Source organism: Symphalangus syndactylus, chromosome 8 (genome assembly GCF_028878055.3).
Source record: "Symphalangus syndactylus isolate Jambi chromosome 8, NHGRI_mSymSyn1-v2.1_pri, whole genome shotgun sequence".
Taxonomy (NCBI): domain Eukaryota; kingdom Metazoa; phylum Chordata; class Mammalia; order Primates; family Hylobatidae; genus Symphalangus; species Symphalangus syndactylus.
This window is the reverse complement of record NC_072430.2, coordinates 87,180,668-87,201,845: the sequence shown is the minus strand read 5'-3', so window position 1 is coordinate 87,201,845 and position 21,178 is coordinate 87,180,668. Positions and strand designations below refer to the sequence as shown.

The window sequence follows — 21,178 nt, the reverse complement described above, 5'->3', positions numbered from 1 at the left end:
ACATTTGACAAGGGAGTAGCCTTGGAGTGTCGCTAAGAAGAAATTGATCAGGAAAAATAATGAGATGGCAAAGAAGAATGTTTCCAAGAAGAAGTGGGATTTAGGGTGGAGGCTGGAAAAAAATGGGAGCGGTTCCTTTATGCATTGAACAAACATTTATTTTTTGCCTTCTACATGCCAGGACCTACTGCGTCTCCTCCGGATGGGTGCTCCTCGCCGACAGTCTAGATTGTGATTATCTCAAGGACTTGAGTTACCCTCACTTCCGACCTCCTCTCTCACAAACTGGCTCCAGGCGGGGAGACTGAGGATGGGCTGGGGAGGCTGGCAGAGGCGATCCCCGCCTCGCGGAGCACAACATCTGCTGTGTTCTGCGGCGAGCGCCTGTCAAGCAGTGGGAGGAAAAAGCGCTTGGAGCCACCAGCCCACTCTTCAGCGAAACTCGCCTGGAAAACACCCCGCCTCCCAGCAGAGTTTCTGCCGGTTTCTTTAGGAGGGTGGTGCGGAAAGGCAACTTTTGGGAACTTGAAGGAGTGGGGTGTGGGGCGAAGTGGAAAGAGCACACAGAACGCGACCCCACTCAGTCCCCGCTTGGGACTCCCATCCCGGCATCAGGCGTAGTGGGCGGTCCGGGCCAGGGCCAGGGCCAGGGCCAGAGCCGCGGCGGCGAGGCCAGGCCGAGGGCCCGTAGGCCGCAGTTCCCCGTCCGGCCTTGCGGGGGCGCCGGCGCTGCCGATCAGGTGACCGAGGGCCCGTCCGGGGCTGCGGGAAGCGGCCTCGTTCTCAGCCGCCGGAGACGCCGCCGTCGCCGCCGCCACACCTAGTGGAGGAGCCGGGGAAGGCGGCTCGTTGGGGGCTGGGGCGGAGAGTGCCGGGGGTGGGGGCGGAAGGGCGGCGGGCGGAAGGCAGGAGGCTGCCGGGGCGCGGGCTGCTGCGGGAGAAGGGGCTCCGAGGCGTCCGCCGCGGCTAGCTCTGTCGCTGGCGCGGGATTGGGGCGCGAGGGCCATGGGCGCGCTCTCGTAAGGCGGAGGTCGCGGGCGGGAGGGGAGGAGGCCCGAGAGAGGCTGCTGCGGAGGCCGCGGGCCAGTGACTGGGTGCGAGGCGGCCGGCGGCGGCACCACCACCACCATGTCGCGCTCAGTGCTGCAGCCCAGTCAGCAGAAGCTGGCGGAGAAGCTCACCATCCTCAACGACCGGGGCGTCGGCATGCTCACTCGCCTCTACAACATCAAGAAGGTGCGCACGGGCCGGGGAGGCCGCGGCGGAGGCGGGCGGGCCCGGGAGGGATGAAGGGCAAGGGAGGCCGTGGGGTGGGGGCGGCGGGAGGCGCCGGGTGCAGAAATCTCGGCGTCGCCGCCCGAGGCCCGGCCCGGGGTCGCCTGGATGCGCCGCGGCCTAATGCGGAGTCCCGGGCGCCTCTCCCTGTGGTTCGCCGGCCGGCCGAAGGCAGAGAAGCCATTTCCCGGCTCCCGGCGGCGGGATCCGGCGCTGGGCCTGGCACGGGGTGGGGGCGCGGCTGGGAGCCGGGAGCTGTCCCCTCCTCGGCGCCGCCGCCCCCATGACGGGGCGCACAGGAAAGGGAGGGTGGTGAGTGGGCGAAATTCTAGGTGGGTAGGAAAACTTGAGTATTCCATATTCTTGTGGAGATGGCAGCAGTGAACAGGGATTACACCCCACATCCCCATTTTTTGGTGTGGGAATGTGGGTAGAGAAGGGCTGATTGGATGAATCCCGTATCCCCTCCACTTTGCCACTTTATTTTATTTTGCTAAATAAAAAGCCATTGAGAGTATGTTGACGATTTGGGATTATTTCATTTTGAAGGTGGAGAGGAGGGGGAAGTGAGGGTGGAACCAATTTTCTGAAATACTTCTAGGCTGTGAGTCACTAGAACTGGAATAACAACCTTCTACCCTTTCCCCTGTACTCCTCCTCATGTTAGATTTTCCATTACCATTTCTTAAAGTTCGGTGTCTGTACAAAATAAAAACCGTAAAAATGTTGCAATTACTGCTGATTTATAGCATAGTCTGATAATTTGAGCAACTATAGCTAATAGGCCCATTTAAAGGCTTTTACCTGCCCTCAGTACAGTAAGGAGTGGAAGACCACTGGAAGTTTAGAAAAGTCCATGTAAAGATAGAACGTATAAATACTACATTCATTATCCTAGGACAAAACAAAATCTCTCCCCTTAAGCAAGGTTGGTAAGTTTTAAACAATTTGATAAAGAGAAAAAGAGATATTTGGAAAATTTAGATCCATTGAGTTTCCAATGTGTCTTTGATGTCATATCTTCGTAACTATATTTGTTGGCTTTTTAATATATCGTGAATGTTACCTTTTAGTTTAATCATAGCAATAGATTGTAGGTTGAGAGGGCTTCTAAAGAAAGGTTTTTTTTTTTTTTTTGGAAATTCATTTCAAGTGGTTGAGTGTAAAATTGATCTATTTTTTACAATTTGATGTAGACACTAATTGTAAAGAGTGTCCTGGTTTAATGATGATAAATTTTGGATAAGGACAAAATCTGGTCGCTCACCTAATTGCAAGGATTGATTACTCTAAACCCAGTGCTATCTGGAGACTAACTGCAACATGCTTACTCAGTTTGTTACCTTTTATGTGGCGGGAGCTTAGTGTCATGACAAAGAAGCCCCTCTGCATTTACCAAGGAGCCTAGGTTATAAATTTATATAGGTTAGGAATAATTCAGTTTTAAATAGTATTACTTAGAGGTTGCGTTGAACTGAACTGTTTGGAGAGATTATGCTGTTTAAAAAACTCGGAAATTGATTCCTATATGAATTTTGCCCAAAAACGAGCAAGTCAAATATTATAAAAGTTACTAGACCTGTGGTATTGTGGTTTAAAGGAAATGGTTATGATGGTTTCTAAAAGAGGAAGTGAGAGTAACATCAAAAGTGATTTGGGTATTTGGGCAAAATACCTTTTCTAAGCATTTATTAAACATTTTTGTAGGATAAATGCAATGAAACTTTAATATCCCACCTTTGTAAATAAGATTAAATGAAATTCTGGACATTTGAACTCTCATAATTCCAGTTCATTGCCTTTTCTCAAAAGCACTGTTTTTTTCACTTCCTGTTTTGGGAAGCTTCAGCCTCTTGTATTATTGAACTTGTGAAAGTTGAAATGCGTTGAATGTGATCATTATTATATCCATGTCAAATATTTTGATTTATTGAAACGTTATATTTTAGCACTTGCCTTATATTTTTAGTTTCTTAAGAAATACATTGCTTACCTTGCTTGAGTGTGAATTTTCTCTGGGCAGGGACAGTGTAATTTTACTAGAGTATTTAGGGCCTTATCTGATACTCGAGGCCTTCAGTTAGGCCAGGTTGAAATGAATGAATGATTTCCCTCCTCTCTCTCAAAACCTGTGTGCTCTAGTTTTAATAATAATACCCTTGGGTTTGCTCCCTTTGTGTAATTTTGCATGTAAATGAATCAGATAAGATTTTGGATCTTTCAGCCTATAGAATTGTCTGTGAGTCTGGCATATCTTCCCAGCTGGCTAGGAATTGAAACATTTGTTCAAATATCTTGCCAAAGAAGTGAGTAAGATCTGTTCACCATGTGTTTATTAGGTTCATGCTGTCTGCATTCTTACTGCATTATAAACCACATAATCTTTTCAATCTCAACCTCTTCTAGTCTTAAAAAAAAACCTTCCACCTCATAATACATGTTTGCCAATCAATTATCACATTTTCATTAATGCATGTGCATTAGATTGTCCACCAGATCTAATTACTCTGTTTCAATTGGAAATATGCAGTGGAAATGATATTTTACTGAACGTATACAATGAAAAATAGTTAAGTAAAATAACTTACTATTGTCAATAATATGCTTTGACGCTTATTAGGGAAGTTGGAGCATGATTACTGAAGAATTTTTTTTTTTAAATTTCATCAGTCAAAAATTTTGAGATCTTAATATTTGCAATTTATGGGAATTTTAGGGAACTTGTAGTTTGATGGAGGATGTAAGAACACATAAAAGCAGGTTTTAGGGAAAAGACTTGAAGGTTATTGGTAGCTTTACATTTAAATTTACCTGTTGCTTAATTCCTTTTTTTTTTTTTTTTTAAATATGTGGTTTCCCTTTTCCAGACCTAATAATGTGACTCACTTATGTAGAGATTTGTAACATTTTTAAAGGTTCTAGCATGGCAACTTGTGTGGTGGTGGGATTAAGAGCACTGGGCCAGAAGTTAACAGACTTGCATTCCAATCTTCATGCTGTCACTGAGAGTTCTGTAACATTGGTTAGTAATTTGACTTTCTTGAGCTTCACTTTTCCTCATCTGTAGAACGGGGAAAATTAACTGTAAAAGGAACACTAAAGTCTGTTCCAGCTCTATCTTTATGAGTTTATGGTGAAGTAGTAGAGTAGAAATTATGTTTCATTTTAAACAATAACAACTCAGTTTAGTTTTCTGTAATGTAGGGAGCATAATGCCTGCCCTACCTACTTCACAGAATTGCTTCTGAAGATAGAGGATGATAATATGTGAAAATAGTATTTAGGAATCTGAGCATCTTTTTTGGGCAACATTGTTTTTCTGAAATTGTATGGCTGTTTAACAAAACTGCCAAATACCCAAAGAAAACATTTTGCTGAGTTAAATTTTTGTGTGTGGTTTACTCTTTTTTTCCTTCTCCTTTCTTTTCCTCCACCATTACCAACATGAGATTGATCTCTGTATTAAAAAGATCTCAGTTAATACTTGCATCTTTTCCTCCTGTTAAATTTTTGCCTGTACTGTAAAGGACAGAGAACGAGGAAAAAAAAAAACCCATACGACTATTACAAACTTTTTAAAATGGAGTATTGTGGTGGTTTAAATGCAGTTTTACTTCTTTAAAAACATTAGAGGAATATTTTTCTTTTTTTCTCTATCCTTTTCTCATTATTTTGGATAAATTTATTTTCTAAGGAAAAATTTAACAGGAATAGCATTGTAAAACTGAAAGTCTTTAGCTGGTATCTGCTTATTTAGTGGGGGAAGAAAAGATGTTTGTGAAGGGAGCAGTGCAGGGTAAAGGGAGGGGAACTGGTTTTAGTCTTCCCTTTCAGTATTGTATTTGTTTCCACTTAGGGCGTTATTTTCTCTTTTGGTCAATCAGATGCAGAAGCATTTTCCAGAGATGCTTAGGAAAAATAATTATTTTTAATTTTTAAGTAGCAATGGTAAATAATCCATCTCTTGTTTCCTTTATGGAATTGTTAAGTAACTTTAAAATTTTTTAATGATTACCAGAGGAATATATGTTTATTGTCAAAAACTCAAACATAACATAAATGAGTGACTTCAAAAATTCACTGTCTGCCCATCTTTATAACTTTATAAGCTATTGAATTGTTAGTTTATAAGGAGGGTTGTATATGTGCCAGTTTGAAATGATTCTCTTGTTTTAAGTAGAACCTATACAGGAAAATACTTTGTTATTGCATGGTTGATTATTTCAGATAGTAATAAAATTGCATCTTTAAAACTGTTTTATAAGCCATCATATGAGCTATTCTTTCAGTTACTCTCAAATATTGAGGTTTTCCCTTTTAATTTATTCATTTACTCTTCGTTTATTGAATGTGTTCCCTGGCATGAGGGAAATAGAGGTAAATTAAGATGAAGTCTCTAGTGCCAAGAAATTAGTGTCTTAGTGGGGAGAGAGATGTATAGATATTTAACTAAAATGCAGTGTGTAAGTAGGATTGTGGGAGTCTTGAGAAGGGAATTAAAGATTATAATCTGGGAGAGATGGTAAAGAGGAGAGTGACATTTGTACTTGGTTTTGAAGTATGAATAGAAACTTCAGGCAGGCACTGACGGAAACTAACTAGTTACTATTTCAGATTGCAGAGTTTTTATTCAGTAGAATATACAGTGGGTCCCCAACTTGTGATGGTTTGACTTAACAATTTGTTGACTTCTCGTTGGCACAAAAGCTATGGCATGCAGTAGGAAGTGGTATGATACTTTCTTGTGATCTGATACTCTGCAGTGTACTGTATTACCAGATAATTTACTCAACTGTAGTCTAATGTAAGTGTTTAAGGTAGGCTAGGCTAAACTATGATGTTAGGTAGGTTAGGTGTGTTAAATGCATTTTCTTCTCTTTTTTTGGAGACAGGGTCTAGCTCTGTCATACAAGCTAGAGTACAGTGGCATGATCTCAGCTCACTGCAGCCTCTGCCTCCTGGCTCAGGCGATCCTCCCACCTCAGCCTTCCGAGTAGCTGGGACTATAGGCACATGCCACCATGCCTGGCTAATTTTTGTATTTTTTTTTTGTAGAGTTGGGGTTTCACCATGTTGCCCAGGCTGGTCTCTATCTTCTGGGGTCGAGCGATCCACTTGCTTCAGCCTCCCAAAGTACTGGGATTACAGGTGTGAGCTACCGCACCTGGCTGATTTATGATATTTTCAATTAAAGATAGGTTTATTGGAACGTAACCCTATTGTTAAGTTGAGGAGCATCTGTATAGAGATAACAAAATACAGTCATTCTGCATAATGATATTTCACATAACACTTAAATGATGGACTGCATATACACAGTAGTCCCATAAGATAATACTATATTCTTACTGTATTTTTTTATGTTTAGATACATTTAGATACAGAAAAACATACCATTATGTTGCAATTGCCTACAGTATTCTCATTGTACAGGTTTGTAGCTTGAAAGCAGTAGGCTATATCCCATGTACCCTGGGTGTATAGTAGGCTGTACCATCTAGGTTTATGTAAGTACACTCTGATGTTCACACAATGACGAAATCATCTGATGACATTAAGCAATGCGTGACTGTGTTAGAGTATAAAATAGTAATGCTCTTCTTGCAGGCATATAACCTCCAAACTTCACTTATTTTCTAAACATTTTCCGTACTTGCAGAATATTCTGTGAGTTGAGAGAGCTAGATTCTAGATAATGCTCTGATACTTTTTTTTTTAGTTTGAACAAGTTATTTAACCTTTCTGGGCTGTAGTTTACTTACAAAGTGAGGAGATCAGTGGTTCTTAGCCAGGGATACATAATAGAATCATCTTGGAAGGTTTTTACAAATTCCATACATCTGGATGCTGACCCAAACTTAACTTGAACAGAAAAAAATCCCGGAAATTGTTCCAATGTTAACTACTGAAATAAGTGAAATGTAAGTTCTTAAATACCTGTAATTTATTTTCCTGCTAATTATTAACTGTAGTGATTTAATTTAGTTGTCTGGGTTATAACTAAATTTCTGGAAGGCTGCACATTGGCTCTCTACTAGCAAAACCAGCTCCATGGTACTTACTTGCTCTCAGCTCCTGTTATGCTTCAAGCTCTATTTTTTGGCTTTCTAAGCCTTGCTAGTCTTATTGATTCTAACTCTTGTAATCTTAAATAGATATTCCAGTTATCTCACGTTTTTGGAATATGCTTTTATTAACCTCATAGGTTAAGAGGAGAATTAAATGAGTTAATCCATAGGAAGTATTAGTACAGTGCCTTGTAACAAGCGTAAGAGCTGAGTAAATGGTGGCTGTTGTTACTAGTTCTATTTCTGGGGCTTGGAACATAGTGGACACTTAATAAATGTTCATTTCCCCCCCCCACCCCCCACCCCCAGATTAAATTAAGCTCAAGACTACCTTTTAGGAAACATTCCTCACTATTCTGTTTTACTGCCTGATACAGTTTGATACCTACTTACTGCTAAGACAAAATAATTATTGTTTGTATTTCAGAAGTGTGTGTTCCACAGTAGTCCTTTAAATAACAATTTCTTTTTAACCGCAAAGGTGCGACAATATATATACTTAAAAAAACTGCAGAAACACCTTTGCTTCATAAACTGAGATGATCCTGTATACTGGAAGCTGAAAACTGTTTAAAGGCAACAGTGACATATATATCTTCTTGTAAATGGAATGGTAATTAATAACTCATTTGAATCACTAAATTTTTTTCTTCTTTTTTGAATCACTAAAATTTTTAATAATTTTGAAGTGTATAATGGATTGAAGTTTTTCAAGTTCATGACTTTCTCAGAACTTGTGTCTAAAGGACAATAACTGTGATTTCTGTACTTTTAGATCTTCATTATTGGCTCCAATTAAGAGGTAGTTATTGATAAAATTACATTAATTTGAAAGCATTTCCAATAATTTCAGTATACTTTGTTATCAAGCCTCTTAATCCAAGTTATTAGCAGTAGATTGCTCTCTTTTCTTTTTACCTACCTAAGATAGAGGGAAAGTGCTAACTTAAAGCAGATCGGTTGGCCAAAATATACATCATAACACAGGAGGAAAAAAATAATCGGAAAGCTAACTACTGATGAATTTGAGTCTTATTTTGCTCTTGATACAAGGTTTTCCGGTACTTATGGATAATTTTCATACTGTAAAATTTTCATTATTTAAAAAATTGGAACATAAGATAATGATAGGTATATATTACTTTTACATTCCATAATTTCAGGTAATGTCTGTTCTTCTTCTAGGTATTAATTTCAATTTGTTGAAAACTCAGGGAAGAATCTTTGTCCCTTTATTCCTTCAATTTTGCAAAACATATGGTGTTTCTTGGTTATTAAGTCAAATTCCTCTTTCTAGTATAAATTAGATTTATACTAATAAATCTACATTTTGTATTTTTCTCCTCATCCTTGTCAGTATTCAGATGGGGCTGGTTTCTGTGCCCTCACAAATTGCATTCTCACTCTGACTCCTGAGATATTATATGGTTCATATTTTTTCAATTAATTCATTGTACTAGAAAATCATTTTGTTCTTCCCTATTTTGGCAGTTTTTCCAATTATTGTACTAGAAAATAATTGTTCTTCCATATTTTAGCAAAGGAATGTGTTTTATTCCTGAGTTAGAATAGAAATTAAAAAATAAAACTGAAGCTAGGCACAGTAGTAGTGCGTGCTTGTAATCCCAGGTACTGAGGAGGCTGAGGCAGAGGATCTCTTGAGACCAGGAGTTCAAGTCCAGTCTGGGCAATATAGCAAGATGCTGTCTCAAAAAAAATAAAACGGATTGAATTGATCAGATTTTTACCGTGATAGCAACTGCTTCCTGAGGTTTTAAGCAGCTGAGGTTTTGAATAAGTGGAGCATGTTTTTAAAAATTATTTTTGGGAGGGGACATATATTTTTAGATAGTGTTTTGGTATCAGGTATTAATTTCTCTGTAGGTCCTGTCAGTAGTTGTGAAATCTTGATCAAGTTACTTAATTTTTCAGAAGCTCCTTTCCTTTCTGTTGAGTGATAGTTTAGATAATTTCTAAAGCACAGGTGTTTTGCACACAATAATTGCACAGTAAATGTTCTTATTACTTCCAACACTTTTGTATCTTGATTGTTTTGTTGTTTTTTTCTTCTCTCTCTTTTTTTTTTTTTTTTTCGAGTCAGGGTCTCACTCTTGCCTAGACTGGAGTTTGCAGCGGTTGTGAACAGGGCTCACTGTAGACTCAACCTCCCTGGCTCAAGCAGTCCTTCCATCTTAGCCTCCCAGGTAGCTGGGACCACAGATATTTACCACCATGTTTGGCTAATTTTTAAATATTTTATAGAGACGGGGTCTCCCTCTTGCCCAAGGTGGTCTCAAACTTGTTGGCTCCAGCAATTCTCCTGCCTTGGCCTCCCCAAGTGCTGGGATTGCAGGTGTGAGCTCTTGAGCAGTCTGGTTTTTTTGTGTCTTGATTGTTGCTTTATCTCTTATGAATAGATAGAGGAATTTTAAAAATCTGTGTTTTTTTGTTGTCATCATGGTAAGTTCTTGGAAAAATGGTAGCATTAACCATGTAAAGTTAAGCTGTGGTATGTAATCTTATGCTGTAACAGCTTGAGGAAAGGCCTCAGTATGGCGGTTTGTGGTAGAGTGGCAGAAAGATTTGTTTTAAAGTCATACTTTAAAATGGCATAGGGCCTAGGTTTGATGTTGCTAATCAAAGATGTTTCTTTTGTGGCCTGGATAATATATTGTGTAGTTTTCTGAAACATCCTTGTCCTTTATTTTTACTAATAACATCAGATTTGTGTTTTAAAAGGAACTTAGAGATATTGAATTGACTACTGACCTATAATTTTTTTTTTTTGAGACAGAGTTTCACTCTTCTTGCCCAGGCTGGAGTGCAGTAGCGCGATCTCGGCTCACTGCAACCTCCGCCTTCCAGGTTCAAGCGATTATCCTGCCTCCGCCTCCCGAGTAGCTGGGATTACAGGCGCCAGACCATGCCTGGCTATTTTTTTTTTTTTTTTTTTTTTTTTTTGTATTTTTGGTAGAAACGGGGTTTCACCGTGTTGGCTAGGCTGGTCTCGAACTCCTGACCTCATGATCTGCCCACCTCGTGCTCCCAAAGTGCTGGGATTACAAGCGTGAGCCACTGAGCCCAGCCTAGAATTGTCTTTATGGAAAATCTTGTTTCCATAATTGAGAACTCACTATGTATATCCATGTATATAAAGAAGTTTTAGTTAAAAAGTTATTTGGAACTTACTTATTAACTACATATGTGCCAGGCACCAAAATAAACAGTTTATGTGTATCTTATCTTTTAAATATTTTAACAGTGTACCCTATGCAGTAGGTAGTAATAATATCCTCTATTTATGGGTTAGGTAACTGAGGCTGAGAGGTTAGGCAACTTGCCTAAGGTCATATAGGCTGTTATCCACTTGACCCAAGAGACAAGGGTTTTAATTACTATGTTTAAGTGTATCCTTTAACATCACTATAATTTTATCTGCCACATAAAATAATCCTGACTTTTAAAATATTATAATTAGAATATTCATGGAGAATAGAGTTCCAATTCTGAGAACTGGAAATTTAAGTATATAAATATTTAAATTTATTTTAGATCTTCTGAAATTTGAAATTATAGTATTTTATCTTATGAAAATATGCTGACTCAAAATAAAGTAAAACAGGGTACTTGGAGTTTTTGTTTTTTCAATTCTGTACTTTATACATAGTTTTCTTTCTGTAGTGAAATACCTCTTTTAGTCAATTCTCTGCAAAAGTTTTTTTTTTTTTGGTAGGGCTACAAAATTCAGGGATTTAGACATCATTTTACACTGTATTCACCTTTCCTTTTTTTCTATTTTTGGGAGTATGGGGGGATAGAAGTGCTCAAATGTTTAATTGAATTGGTAATTTGTTAAATCTTTTGATTACGTCTTTCTGGTAAGCCTTTCTGAAATATATTAGTCTAAAATGTTTTGATAACTAAGTTTAATCATGTATTTAGTTTTTAAAAATTTGATACTTCAAAAGGTGATAACTTTTGAGTTAAGGATTAATTTTGTGTAATATTGTAGATGTAATAGGAAGATATATGGTTTCAAGTATACCAGTAGCAGGCTGTTTTCTGAAAATGCAAGTTGTGATTTTCTTGTCCTCAAAATGAAAGTTTTTTGAGTTTGGGTGGGGAATAAGATGAATTTTTATAAACTTTAACTTCTGGTTAGTTGGAATTTTCCTATACTGTTTTAGTATAGTAGGAAACCTTAAAGATTTCTTAAAAATTTTTTTGTAGAGATAGGATCTTGCTATGTTGCCCAAGCTGGTCTCTAGTTTCTGTCCTCAAGTAATCCTCCCACCTGAGCCTCCTGAAGTGCCAGGATTACAGTTGTGAGCCACCATGCCCAATCAGCCTTCTCACCTGAATTATTTGTTATGGTTCTTTGCCAGGATATATTTTACCTAGCTGATAACTTTTAGTCATGTCAGTTTATTTTTTTCATATACTTCTTTTTTGCCTAAGGATTCCCCATACAAGTGTCTCTTGTTGTTAAGCAAATAAATCAAGTAAGTGGATTTTAGAAAAAGATAAGATGGGGCCCAGTACTTCTGTATCTATTAACCTTTTATTTTTAATTGGCATTTTTTGGGAGCTCTTGGTATGCCAAATACTCTTGTAAAGTCTACAGATAACACTTTCATGTAGTGAACATAAAAACTTTTTAGCATAGGTTGTAATTACTATCTGTTTAACAGTTGAAGAAACTAAGGCACAGATAGGGAGAATGACTTGCTCATGGGTACACAGCTGTTAAGTGATGGAGCCAAGATTTTAAACATGGACAGCCTGTCTTGAAACTCAGGCTCTTAACAATTAGGTTAAACTCTGTACAGTTACAACAAATGTAGACTTTAGGCTGTATTTAGGCTATATTTAGATGTTTAGGCTTAAAGTGAATAAAGGAAATATTTGATTGAGAGAGGGAATTGTATTTAATAGTTGCATAAGGAAGTTAACACTAACTTGCTAGTTCTATATATATTATGATAAAGACTGTTACTACTATGATTACTATTCATATTAGACTTGGATAATTATCATCATTATAGCTATTATTAAAAAGCAGCTAGCATTTTTAGAGCACTTATGTGCTTATCATTTTGCTAAATGCTTACATGGTTTCTTTATCTCTCTTCTAATCCTTATAATAACCCTGTGAGGTAAGTACTAATTTCCCCATTTTACAGACGAAGAAACATAGATTAGGAGATATTTTGTAATATATTCCAGGTCCGATGGCTAGTAAGTCATGAAAATTGAAACTCAGCCAGTTTTATTCCAGAATATTTGTTTTTAACCTTTCAGACATACTACCTCCCAATTAAGTATGTTAGATAAGGTTCACCGAGCAGTGTGGAAAAGGTAAATCAATTCCAGGGAAAGCAGATTATATAGTCCTTTATTTTTTTCTGAATTTTTTTTTTAGATTTTAGTTTTAAGAGACAGAGCTTCACTCTGTGGCCCAGGCTGCGGTACAGTGGTGTGATTATAGCTCTGTAGCCTTGAACTCCTGAGCTCAAGTGATCTTCTCCCTCAGCTTCCCAAGTAGCTAGGAGTACAGTTGTGCACCACCACACCCTTATAATTTTTTTTCTCTTAAAGCCCTGAGCTTACTTCTCTACAAGCTAATTTAAAACATTTTTTTGTAGAGACAGGGTCATGCTATGTTGTCCAGGCTGGTCTCCAACTTCTGGCTCAAGCCCCTTAGCCCCCAGTTCTGGAATTAACAGGCGTGAGCCACTGGACTCGGACAAAATGAAATTCTGTTCTTTTTGTTTTCAGTGTAAGAAGGAAGAGCTGCTCATTTATATATGTGTATGTGTGAATACACACACATGCACACACACACTTGTTTGGTTATCAACCAAAGAAGTTGTTTATATGTTTACATTCTTAAACAGTAAAATTTGTGATTGTGGGAAATGGATATGGTGATCTGTCATTTTCATTATATGTAGTAGTCCCTAATAGAGGAATGGATAGCTAAATTTTTCAATAGTTAGAATATGAAAGACAATACATATGAAAAAACTGAACATAATTTGGAATCACTTTAGGATTTTGCACTACCTCAAGCATGTTTATGACACTTAATTTTTATTATGTGATTAAGGCAATGCTAATGTATAGCTATTTGTTTGGGCAAATTTTTAGTATGTGATTATTATTCTTAGCTATTATATAATATTTGGGGGGAAGAATATAAATTGGAAGATTTTAAGAATATTTTAAAGAAATGATAGTCTACTCAAGGAAAGTTGGATATATTTTAATATTTATGATGTTGAAATGGAATTTACTTAGTAGTAATGTCAGTCTGGTTAAAGATTATGAAGTTCTAAATTTCTTAAGATTTTGTTTTATTTAATTATATTTGAGAAGAGATTTCTTACTGCATTCCTATATCCATTTGGAAAATATAGGAATGTTAACATTGATTTTTATACTTTGGCATGGTAGGAAGTTAGGTGATGTTTGAAAAATAGTTACAATTTGAGCTGAAATACAAAAGTCATCCAATAACGATTTATTTTTATTCTCGGCTACCGTTTCTTTTTAAGGTATGTAAAATTTCACTGATGGTTTTGCTCCTGTTTTTATAGCTGCATGTAGTCTTTATTTTCCTTCTTTCTAGTATTATTTTAAGTTGGTTTAGAAAGAGCACCAAGAAACTGACCTGATTGTACACGTACACAGTAGTATTTATATGAACAGTATAAACTCTATAAATTTATTTTATACTAAAACTCGCTACTTAGAATACCTTTAAAATTGTAGCACCATATAATTCTAATCTTGTTCTGTTATTCATAGTCTGCAGTGCATAAATTTTCTTCTGAAACGTATATCATAGTTTGACAATCATTGTTTACACGTAATTTTCTCTCTTTTTATTACAATGCTTCCCCAGCAAGGACAAGTTTGGAAGGTTTGCAAAGCTTTTCACCTTCCCTCTGCCCGCTTGCCCGCTTTCAGATCAGTTTCATGTTTCATAACTTCTCTTTCTGCAATCCACAACATAGCCATAGTAAACAATGGAAAAATATAAAATTGCAGTAGTGTATTTCCTCACACATGGCAGACAGATGTAACTTTTCAAAGGACACATCCTTTTTAAAATGCAATAAAAAGAAGTTAAATAGAAATGTTGTAATTTTAGTAATTCCCTAAGGAATAGCATCTCGCTAGCAAGCAGTTAATTAAATGTCACGTAATGAAACAGGAACAGTATTCAAGATTATATTCTGTATTGTAATAGTTCAGGTAGAAAGTTCTTTCTAATAATAATACCTTACATTTGTATAGTGCCTTACAGTTTACTGCAGAGAATGCTGTACTGCTGATATGGTCAAAACGTAAACATATCCATTTGTTCTGTGCTTATGATATATAGAACAGATGTAGATTCATTGTTTGAAGTGCTGCTGGTATGATGGAAAACAGTGTTGTAACTCAGATGTCCAGAGAATCAGGCAACACACCTTAGCACTATAAAGACAATTTTAACAGCTTCCAGTTCTTTTGAACTAGGGCTCTTGTATTAAAATGTTTAAAGTGAATGAGGAAAACATTTTGGAAAAGACATTTAAACATAAGCTTTTATTTTATAACACTTAGAAAGAAACATGTCTAGTACTCTACTGAATATTTAATTTTGTAATATTTTATTAGCTTCAGATGAATACAATCCTACCTCAAACCAAGAATTTTTTTTTCTTTTCTTTTTTTTAGGTTTGAGCTTTTTCCTTCACTGCTGTTCTGCGCTAACTGCTTTGAAACTTTCCATGCATTTTTTTCAGTAGAAGAACATCTCTGTACTGTCTCCCATTGCATATTTCAGCTGTGACAATCCCTGCACTTTGCCTATTCATTTTATCACCTGCTCACCAAAAACAATAAATATCTCTTTAATTTCTAATTGCAGATTTGCTATTTTTGATTTTAGAAGAAGGGTGCATTTCACTTTTTTTTTATTACTGTTGTTTTATAGGCATGTGGAGACCCCAAGGCAAAACCATCCTACCTTATCGACAAAAACCTGGAATCTGCTGTGAAATTCATAGTCAGAAAATTCCCTGCTGTAGAAACCCGCAACAACAATGTAAGTTATCTAAATTTTTCTATTACTTGATTTTAACCATCTTTTAGAGAAACAGTGGTCAACACAGTGCTTATAGTAGCTCTTATTTACCTAATTTTTAACATTTTGATATTCAGATTATACACCATAAGGGTTTTTTTTGAGACAATATTCTTATGTCTGAGACTGGAAAAAATAACTCTTAGCGACATGGAAAAGATAAGATCTTGGATTCCTGTATATTTATTCCCTTTCAAATTGCAACAAGAGTAAGGTAATAGATATGTATATATTCCAAATTCTTGTGTGAATACTTGGGATATTTTTGTTTCTTATAGTCATAAACTTCCTGTTGAAGTTAGTAAATTTTTGCATAGAGCTGTTGTTTTAAGTAGTTAGCTGTATTTAGTTTTAAAATGTATTTGTTTTTCTAGTATTTTCGTAATTGACAGAATGATTTCTAAAGATTAAATAGTACAAGTAAATGATTGTGTTAGGGTCTTTGTTATCCCCATATTACTTTTCATGTGGGAAAGTTTTTTCTTAGTATACCGAAGAATGGTCATATTCAGAGTCTTCCTGATATGTTTACATATCTTTATAATAATTTCTATGGATAACTACTTTTGGGAAATTAGAGTTATTTTTCGCCTCAGTGTGGCATTTTTATATAAATTTGACTCAGAATCTTTCTGCCTATCTTCTCTTTTTATTTTTTTTCTCTGATATTTTCTTGTTACTATCTTTGCTGCCTCTTTTGCTTTACATAGAAATTTAGTTTAGAAATTTCCTCTCACATATGATCTTCATAATTTTGAGAAGCTCTGTTGAAAAGATATGTCGTCAGCTGGTCCAAAAATAGTGAGTTATCTCAATTGATTGTTCCCCATCAGTTACAGATCCAGCTCCTTGTTCTACTCTTTGCCCCCTTCTCACTACTGCACTTGACTAGTTTAAAAATAAAAAGATACATTGTCACCCTTTTGTTTTCTCAAATCATGTATGTTCATTGAAGATTTGTATTTAGCCTGTTGATACTTTTACTTAAAAACACTTTCATGTAGAAAGAAAATGCTAGTAAGAACTAATAAAAATAAGTCAGATAAAGTGCTTTTTAAGGCATTTTAAAAAAAAAATCAAGTCTGTTTTTGGGGAGTACAGGTTAGTAGAGGTTTCATGAAAGATTGTTTTTGTAGAGATGAGATCTCACTATGTTGTCCAGGCTGGTCTTGAACTCCTGGGCTCAAGGGATCCTTCTGCTTCGACCTCTTAAAGTGCTGGGATTACAGGCATGAGCTGCTTTGCCCAGCCAGAAATGTTGTTTCATAATTATATCAGTATGTTAAAGCATTATAATTAGTTCCTGATTGCAAAATAGGTGATTCAAAACTTGCACTTCTTAACACTTTTATTTGTGTGGAGAACTCTTTTTTAGTTACTGACATTAATTGGCTACCTCATCTGAGAGATTATATACTCACTCTAAAAGAGATATTTTGTTATGAAAATCTATCTTATATTAATTTTATATACACTTCTTTTTCTTACAGCTCATAAAATTTCTGACATGAGCTCTTCAGAGAATCTTTGAAGCTTAGTTTACGTATGTGTTTGTGTGTAAACTTATATGTGAGAATATGCATTGTTCCTTAATATTAGGTCTTTCCTTAGAATTATAAATATCTGGTGCTGTTCTTGATATGCCAGGCAAACTATTTATTATCATGCTGCTGTTTTTTGTTTTTTAATAGTTCTCTTTCTAACTTTTGAAGCACAAAATCGATATTTTTAAGTTTTATTGAGATATAATTCACATACCATATAATTCACCCATTCAAAGTGTACAGTTTCAATGTTTTTTAGTACATTCACAGAGTTGTGCATCGAGTACCACAGTTAATTTTAGAACATTTTCATCACCACCCAAAGAAACTTCGTGTCCATTAGCAGTCACCCCTGATTTCCTGCCAACACCCCTGCCCTAAGGCAACCACTGAGGTACTTTCTTTCTGTCTCTGTGCCTATTCTGAAGATTTCATCAGGAATAATATCATATGTGGTCTTCTGTGACTGGTTTCTGTCATTTAACATAGTATTTTCAAGGTTTATCCAAGTTGTAGCATGTGTCAGTATTTCGTTCTTGTTTTAAGAGACAGGGTTTCACTCTGTCACCCAGGGTAGAATGCAGTGGCGCCATCATAGCTCACTGTAACACCCAACTCCTAGACCAAAATGATGTTCTCACCTTAGCCTCCTGAGTAGCTAGGGCCACAGGTGCGCACCACCATGCTCAGCTATTTTTTAAAATTTTTTAAATTTTTTATCCGGATGTGGTCTGGCTATGTTGCCCAGGTAGGTCTCAAACTCCTGGGCTCAAGCAGTCCTCCCACTTTGACCTCCCAAAGTGCTCAGATTACAGCTGTGAGCTGCTGTGCCCAATCTTCATTTCTTTTTATTGCCAAATAATACTCCGTTGTGTGGATATCCCACATTTTATTTATTCATTCATGAGTTGATGGATATTTGGATTATTTCTACTTTTTTGCCTATTATGAATAATGTTGCTATAAACATTTATGTGAAAGTTTTTGTATGGATATGTTTTCATTTCTCTTGGCTTTATAAACCTATGAAAGAATTGCTGGGTGGTGTGGTAATTCTGTGCTTAACCTATAAAATTGATTGTACAATGTTGTTGAATGTTATGACTTACTTGCAGTATTTACTTTGTTTTGTTTGCAAAGCCTGAGTTTTTTCATATTGCCTTTACAACTATTCTTTGTAATGCTACTCTGTTGTTTTTTTTACCTGCTGAAGTACTATGTATTGGGCATATATAAAGTCTTGTGAACTCAGTTTTGATCTGGGTCTGCTAAAATTTTGGCGAGAAGTTCCTAGCTGGCTTTGATCAGGACATGAGAAGTGAGGTTTCAGTTTTATTATTATTTTTTAACTTATTGAATTAGTTGATAGAGCTTAAAGACTGGAAAAGATAGTAGCGTCTGGGATTGATAGGAGGTTGCAGATTTCTGGCTACTAAGTGCACTGTAGAAGTGGTGTTGATATCACAGTCTTTTCTTTCTTTTTTTCTTATTCTTGTGCTTTGGATTATTATGTAAATATGTGAAACAGAACATGCTTACTTTTTCTCAGGGACCTAGGTTATTACTATTTCTACTCTGATTCATGTCTTACAAGTAACACATGTCCCCCAGTTTCAGAAAAGGTACTCATAAAAACAGATTTCTGGTGAAAATGCAATAATTTTTTTTTTTTTTTTTTTTTTGAGACACGGTCCTGCTTTGTCGCCCAGGCTGGAGTGCAGTGGAGCAATCTCAGCCCGCTATAACCTCCACCTCCTGGTCTCAAGCAATCCTTCTGCTTCAGCCTCCCAAGTAGTTGGAACTACAGGGGCACAACCACCACATCTGGCTAACTTTTTGTATATTTTGTAGACATGGGGTCTTGCTATGTTGACCAGGCTGGTCTCAAACTTCTGGGCTCAAGTGATCCTCCCAGATTGGCCTCCCAAAGTGCTGGGATTACAGGCTTGAGCCACCACGCCCAGCCTCAAAATATTTTTTTTTTGAAGTTTCTAAAATGGATTCTTGCAAAATTCTGCTCTTATCTTGCAGCTAAAAAACTGTTGATTTTTTATTTTGTTTTGTTTTGTTTTGTTTTAGTAACTGCCCTCACCTCCATACTTTTTAATCCCTTAAGAATCGTTGAGCACATAGTTATTTGATATGCAACAAAGGAAGGCACTGCTGACAGGTAGCAGGATTGGTACATAGCATGACTTCTACAGTGATGATGTTGGACTCTGTTGAGTCATTTTTACTTTCTTGTTTGTGACCGGTTGTAACAAGTTTTGTATTTCCAATTCTGGATTTAGGGAAAATCTGGGACCAAGGAATGAGGTTTTTTCCTTGGGTCATGATGTTGAACTAAATGCCTCATATGCTTCAAAGCAAGCTGATTAAATGAAATTCAAAATGAATAAAAGCCATACCAGTTTTATAATTATAGCAGTCACTTGTTATCTAATGTGTGCCAGGTTATGTGTATTAACAGAGTTCCTCATTTAATTTCAGATTAAGCAAAGTATTTTTGAGCTGAAAGATTATCTAATTTATCTATAACATAAATGCTTTCATTATTTTGAAAGTGTAACTCTCAAATGAAATTTGTTTCCCGTAGGTTTCTTAAGAGTACATGGAGGGGAATCTGTTATTTTTCTGGATGAAGAAAATAGTAGAAACTCCTTTCTTATTTTATTAACACATAAAAATTATTTGGCTCAGGAAACCTAAAAGGCAATGTAAGCAAATATTCAGGTGTATGTTAAAACTTTTCTAATTTTTTTCCAATATTTTTTAAACTTATTGTTTTTCTCTTTCCTATATTGCGTTACATCTAAAAGGTAGTTTGTGTTTTTTAAAACAGTAAAAATATTATCTGGCACAATAGTGTTATTATGGAATTAGCCTATTGCACATTTTAATGTAAAATTTTGGATTTGATTTCCAAATTAATGAGAAAATGATAAAACTTACTATCCTATATATGTTGAGTTACATCTTGAAGTCTTTAAGAATAGGGACATTGCTGGCGAGTAGAGTGCCACAAGAGTGATAGAGGGATTCTAGACTAGGACACGGGCTATTGTTGAAATAATTTGAACATTATGTTTTCCTAAGTTAGAGGAATCTTTTATGTTATAGGTATTATTCCCTCTCCCAAGGAACATAGAATTATAAGATGTTATATAAAACATTTTTTTTATTTAAGTAGCTTATAAAGTCACTCTAGGAAAGACAAAGCAACTCTAAGTGTAACAATCAACAGTAAAGTTGGTTCAGAGGCGTAGCAATAGAGCCTTTTAAAAATGTTTTATCCCTAGTGCCTGATACATAAGAGGCACTAAATAAATGTCCTATTAATGAATGGAACTATTTGATACACTCTAACATAACCAGCTTTCATTTGTATTCAAACATTGCCTTAGATTTATGTCAGGACCTGAACTTATCGATACTTTTTAAAAGTTGTGGAGTTAATTTTAGCTAAAAAAAGATTGTACTTTTTAGTAGAACTATTCAAATATATCGTATTAATGGTATTATTGAAAGTAACCCAGAAATAGAGCAAGAGTCTCAGCTCCTAAAAACATAAATGTGTTTTAGGGGTGGGGTGATGGAATTGGTGACAGGTGTAGGGAGGCCCTTGACACATGCGTGCACTGTGGTTTGGTAAGGACTTAGAAGGAAACGGTAGGCATATTTAACTCCTCCTGAACTTGTCTTTAAGAGGGCATTCCTTGTTTTGTCATGACTCCTATTAAGATAGTAACATACTGGTTAAGAGGATGGACTCTGGATTCAGTAAACCAGAATTTGAGTTCTGGTCTTTCTACTTATTAGCTGGATGGTTTTGGGCAAATTATTTAACATCTTAAGGTATCATTGTTCTTTGTTTGTTTTTTGTTTGTTTTGTTTTTTTGAGACAGAGTCTCGCTCTGTTGCCCAGGCTGGAGTGCAGTGGCGTGATCTTGGCTCACTGCAACCTCTGCCTCCCAGATTCAAGCGATTCTCCTGCCTCAGCTTCCCGAGTAGCTGGGATTACAGGTGCCTGCCACCATGCCCGGGTAATTTTCTATTTTTAGTAGAGACGGGTTTCACCATGCTGGCCAGGCTGGTCTCAAACTCCTGACCTCAGGCAATCCGTCCGCCTGAGCGTCCCAAAGTGCTGGATTACA

At 36.8% G+C, this 21,178-nt stretch overlaps 1 protein-coding gene across 3 annotated transcripts in view; it reads left to right on the top strand.

Annotated features, from left to right (window-relative positions):
- The first annotated feature begins 874 nt into the window (after positions 1–874).
- Positions 875–21,178, top strand: part of NCKAP1 (NCK associated protein 1) — a 115,460-nt gene continuing 95,156 nt past the window's right edge. For 2 of the 3 annotated variants that reach the window (XM_055289938.2, XM_055289937.2), the window contains exons 1-3: positions 912–1,236; positions 14,251–14,268; positions 15,331–15,441. In XM_055289938.2, coding sequence (XP_055145913.1) covers positions 1,129–1,236; positions 14,251–14,268; positions 15,331–15,441 — 237 coding nt within the window. In that variant the 5' untranslated portion in view covers positions 912–1,128. Of the gene's footprint in view, positions 1,237–14,250; positions 14,269–15,330; positions 15,442–21,178 lie in introns of all 3 variants that reach the window. The other variant, XM_055289939.2, reaches the window with a different exon arrangement.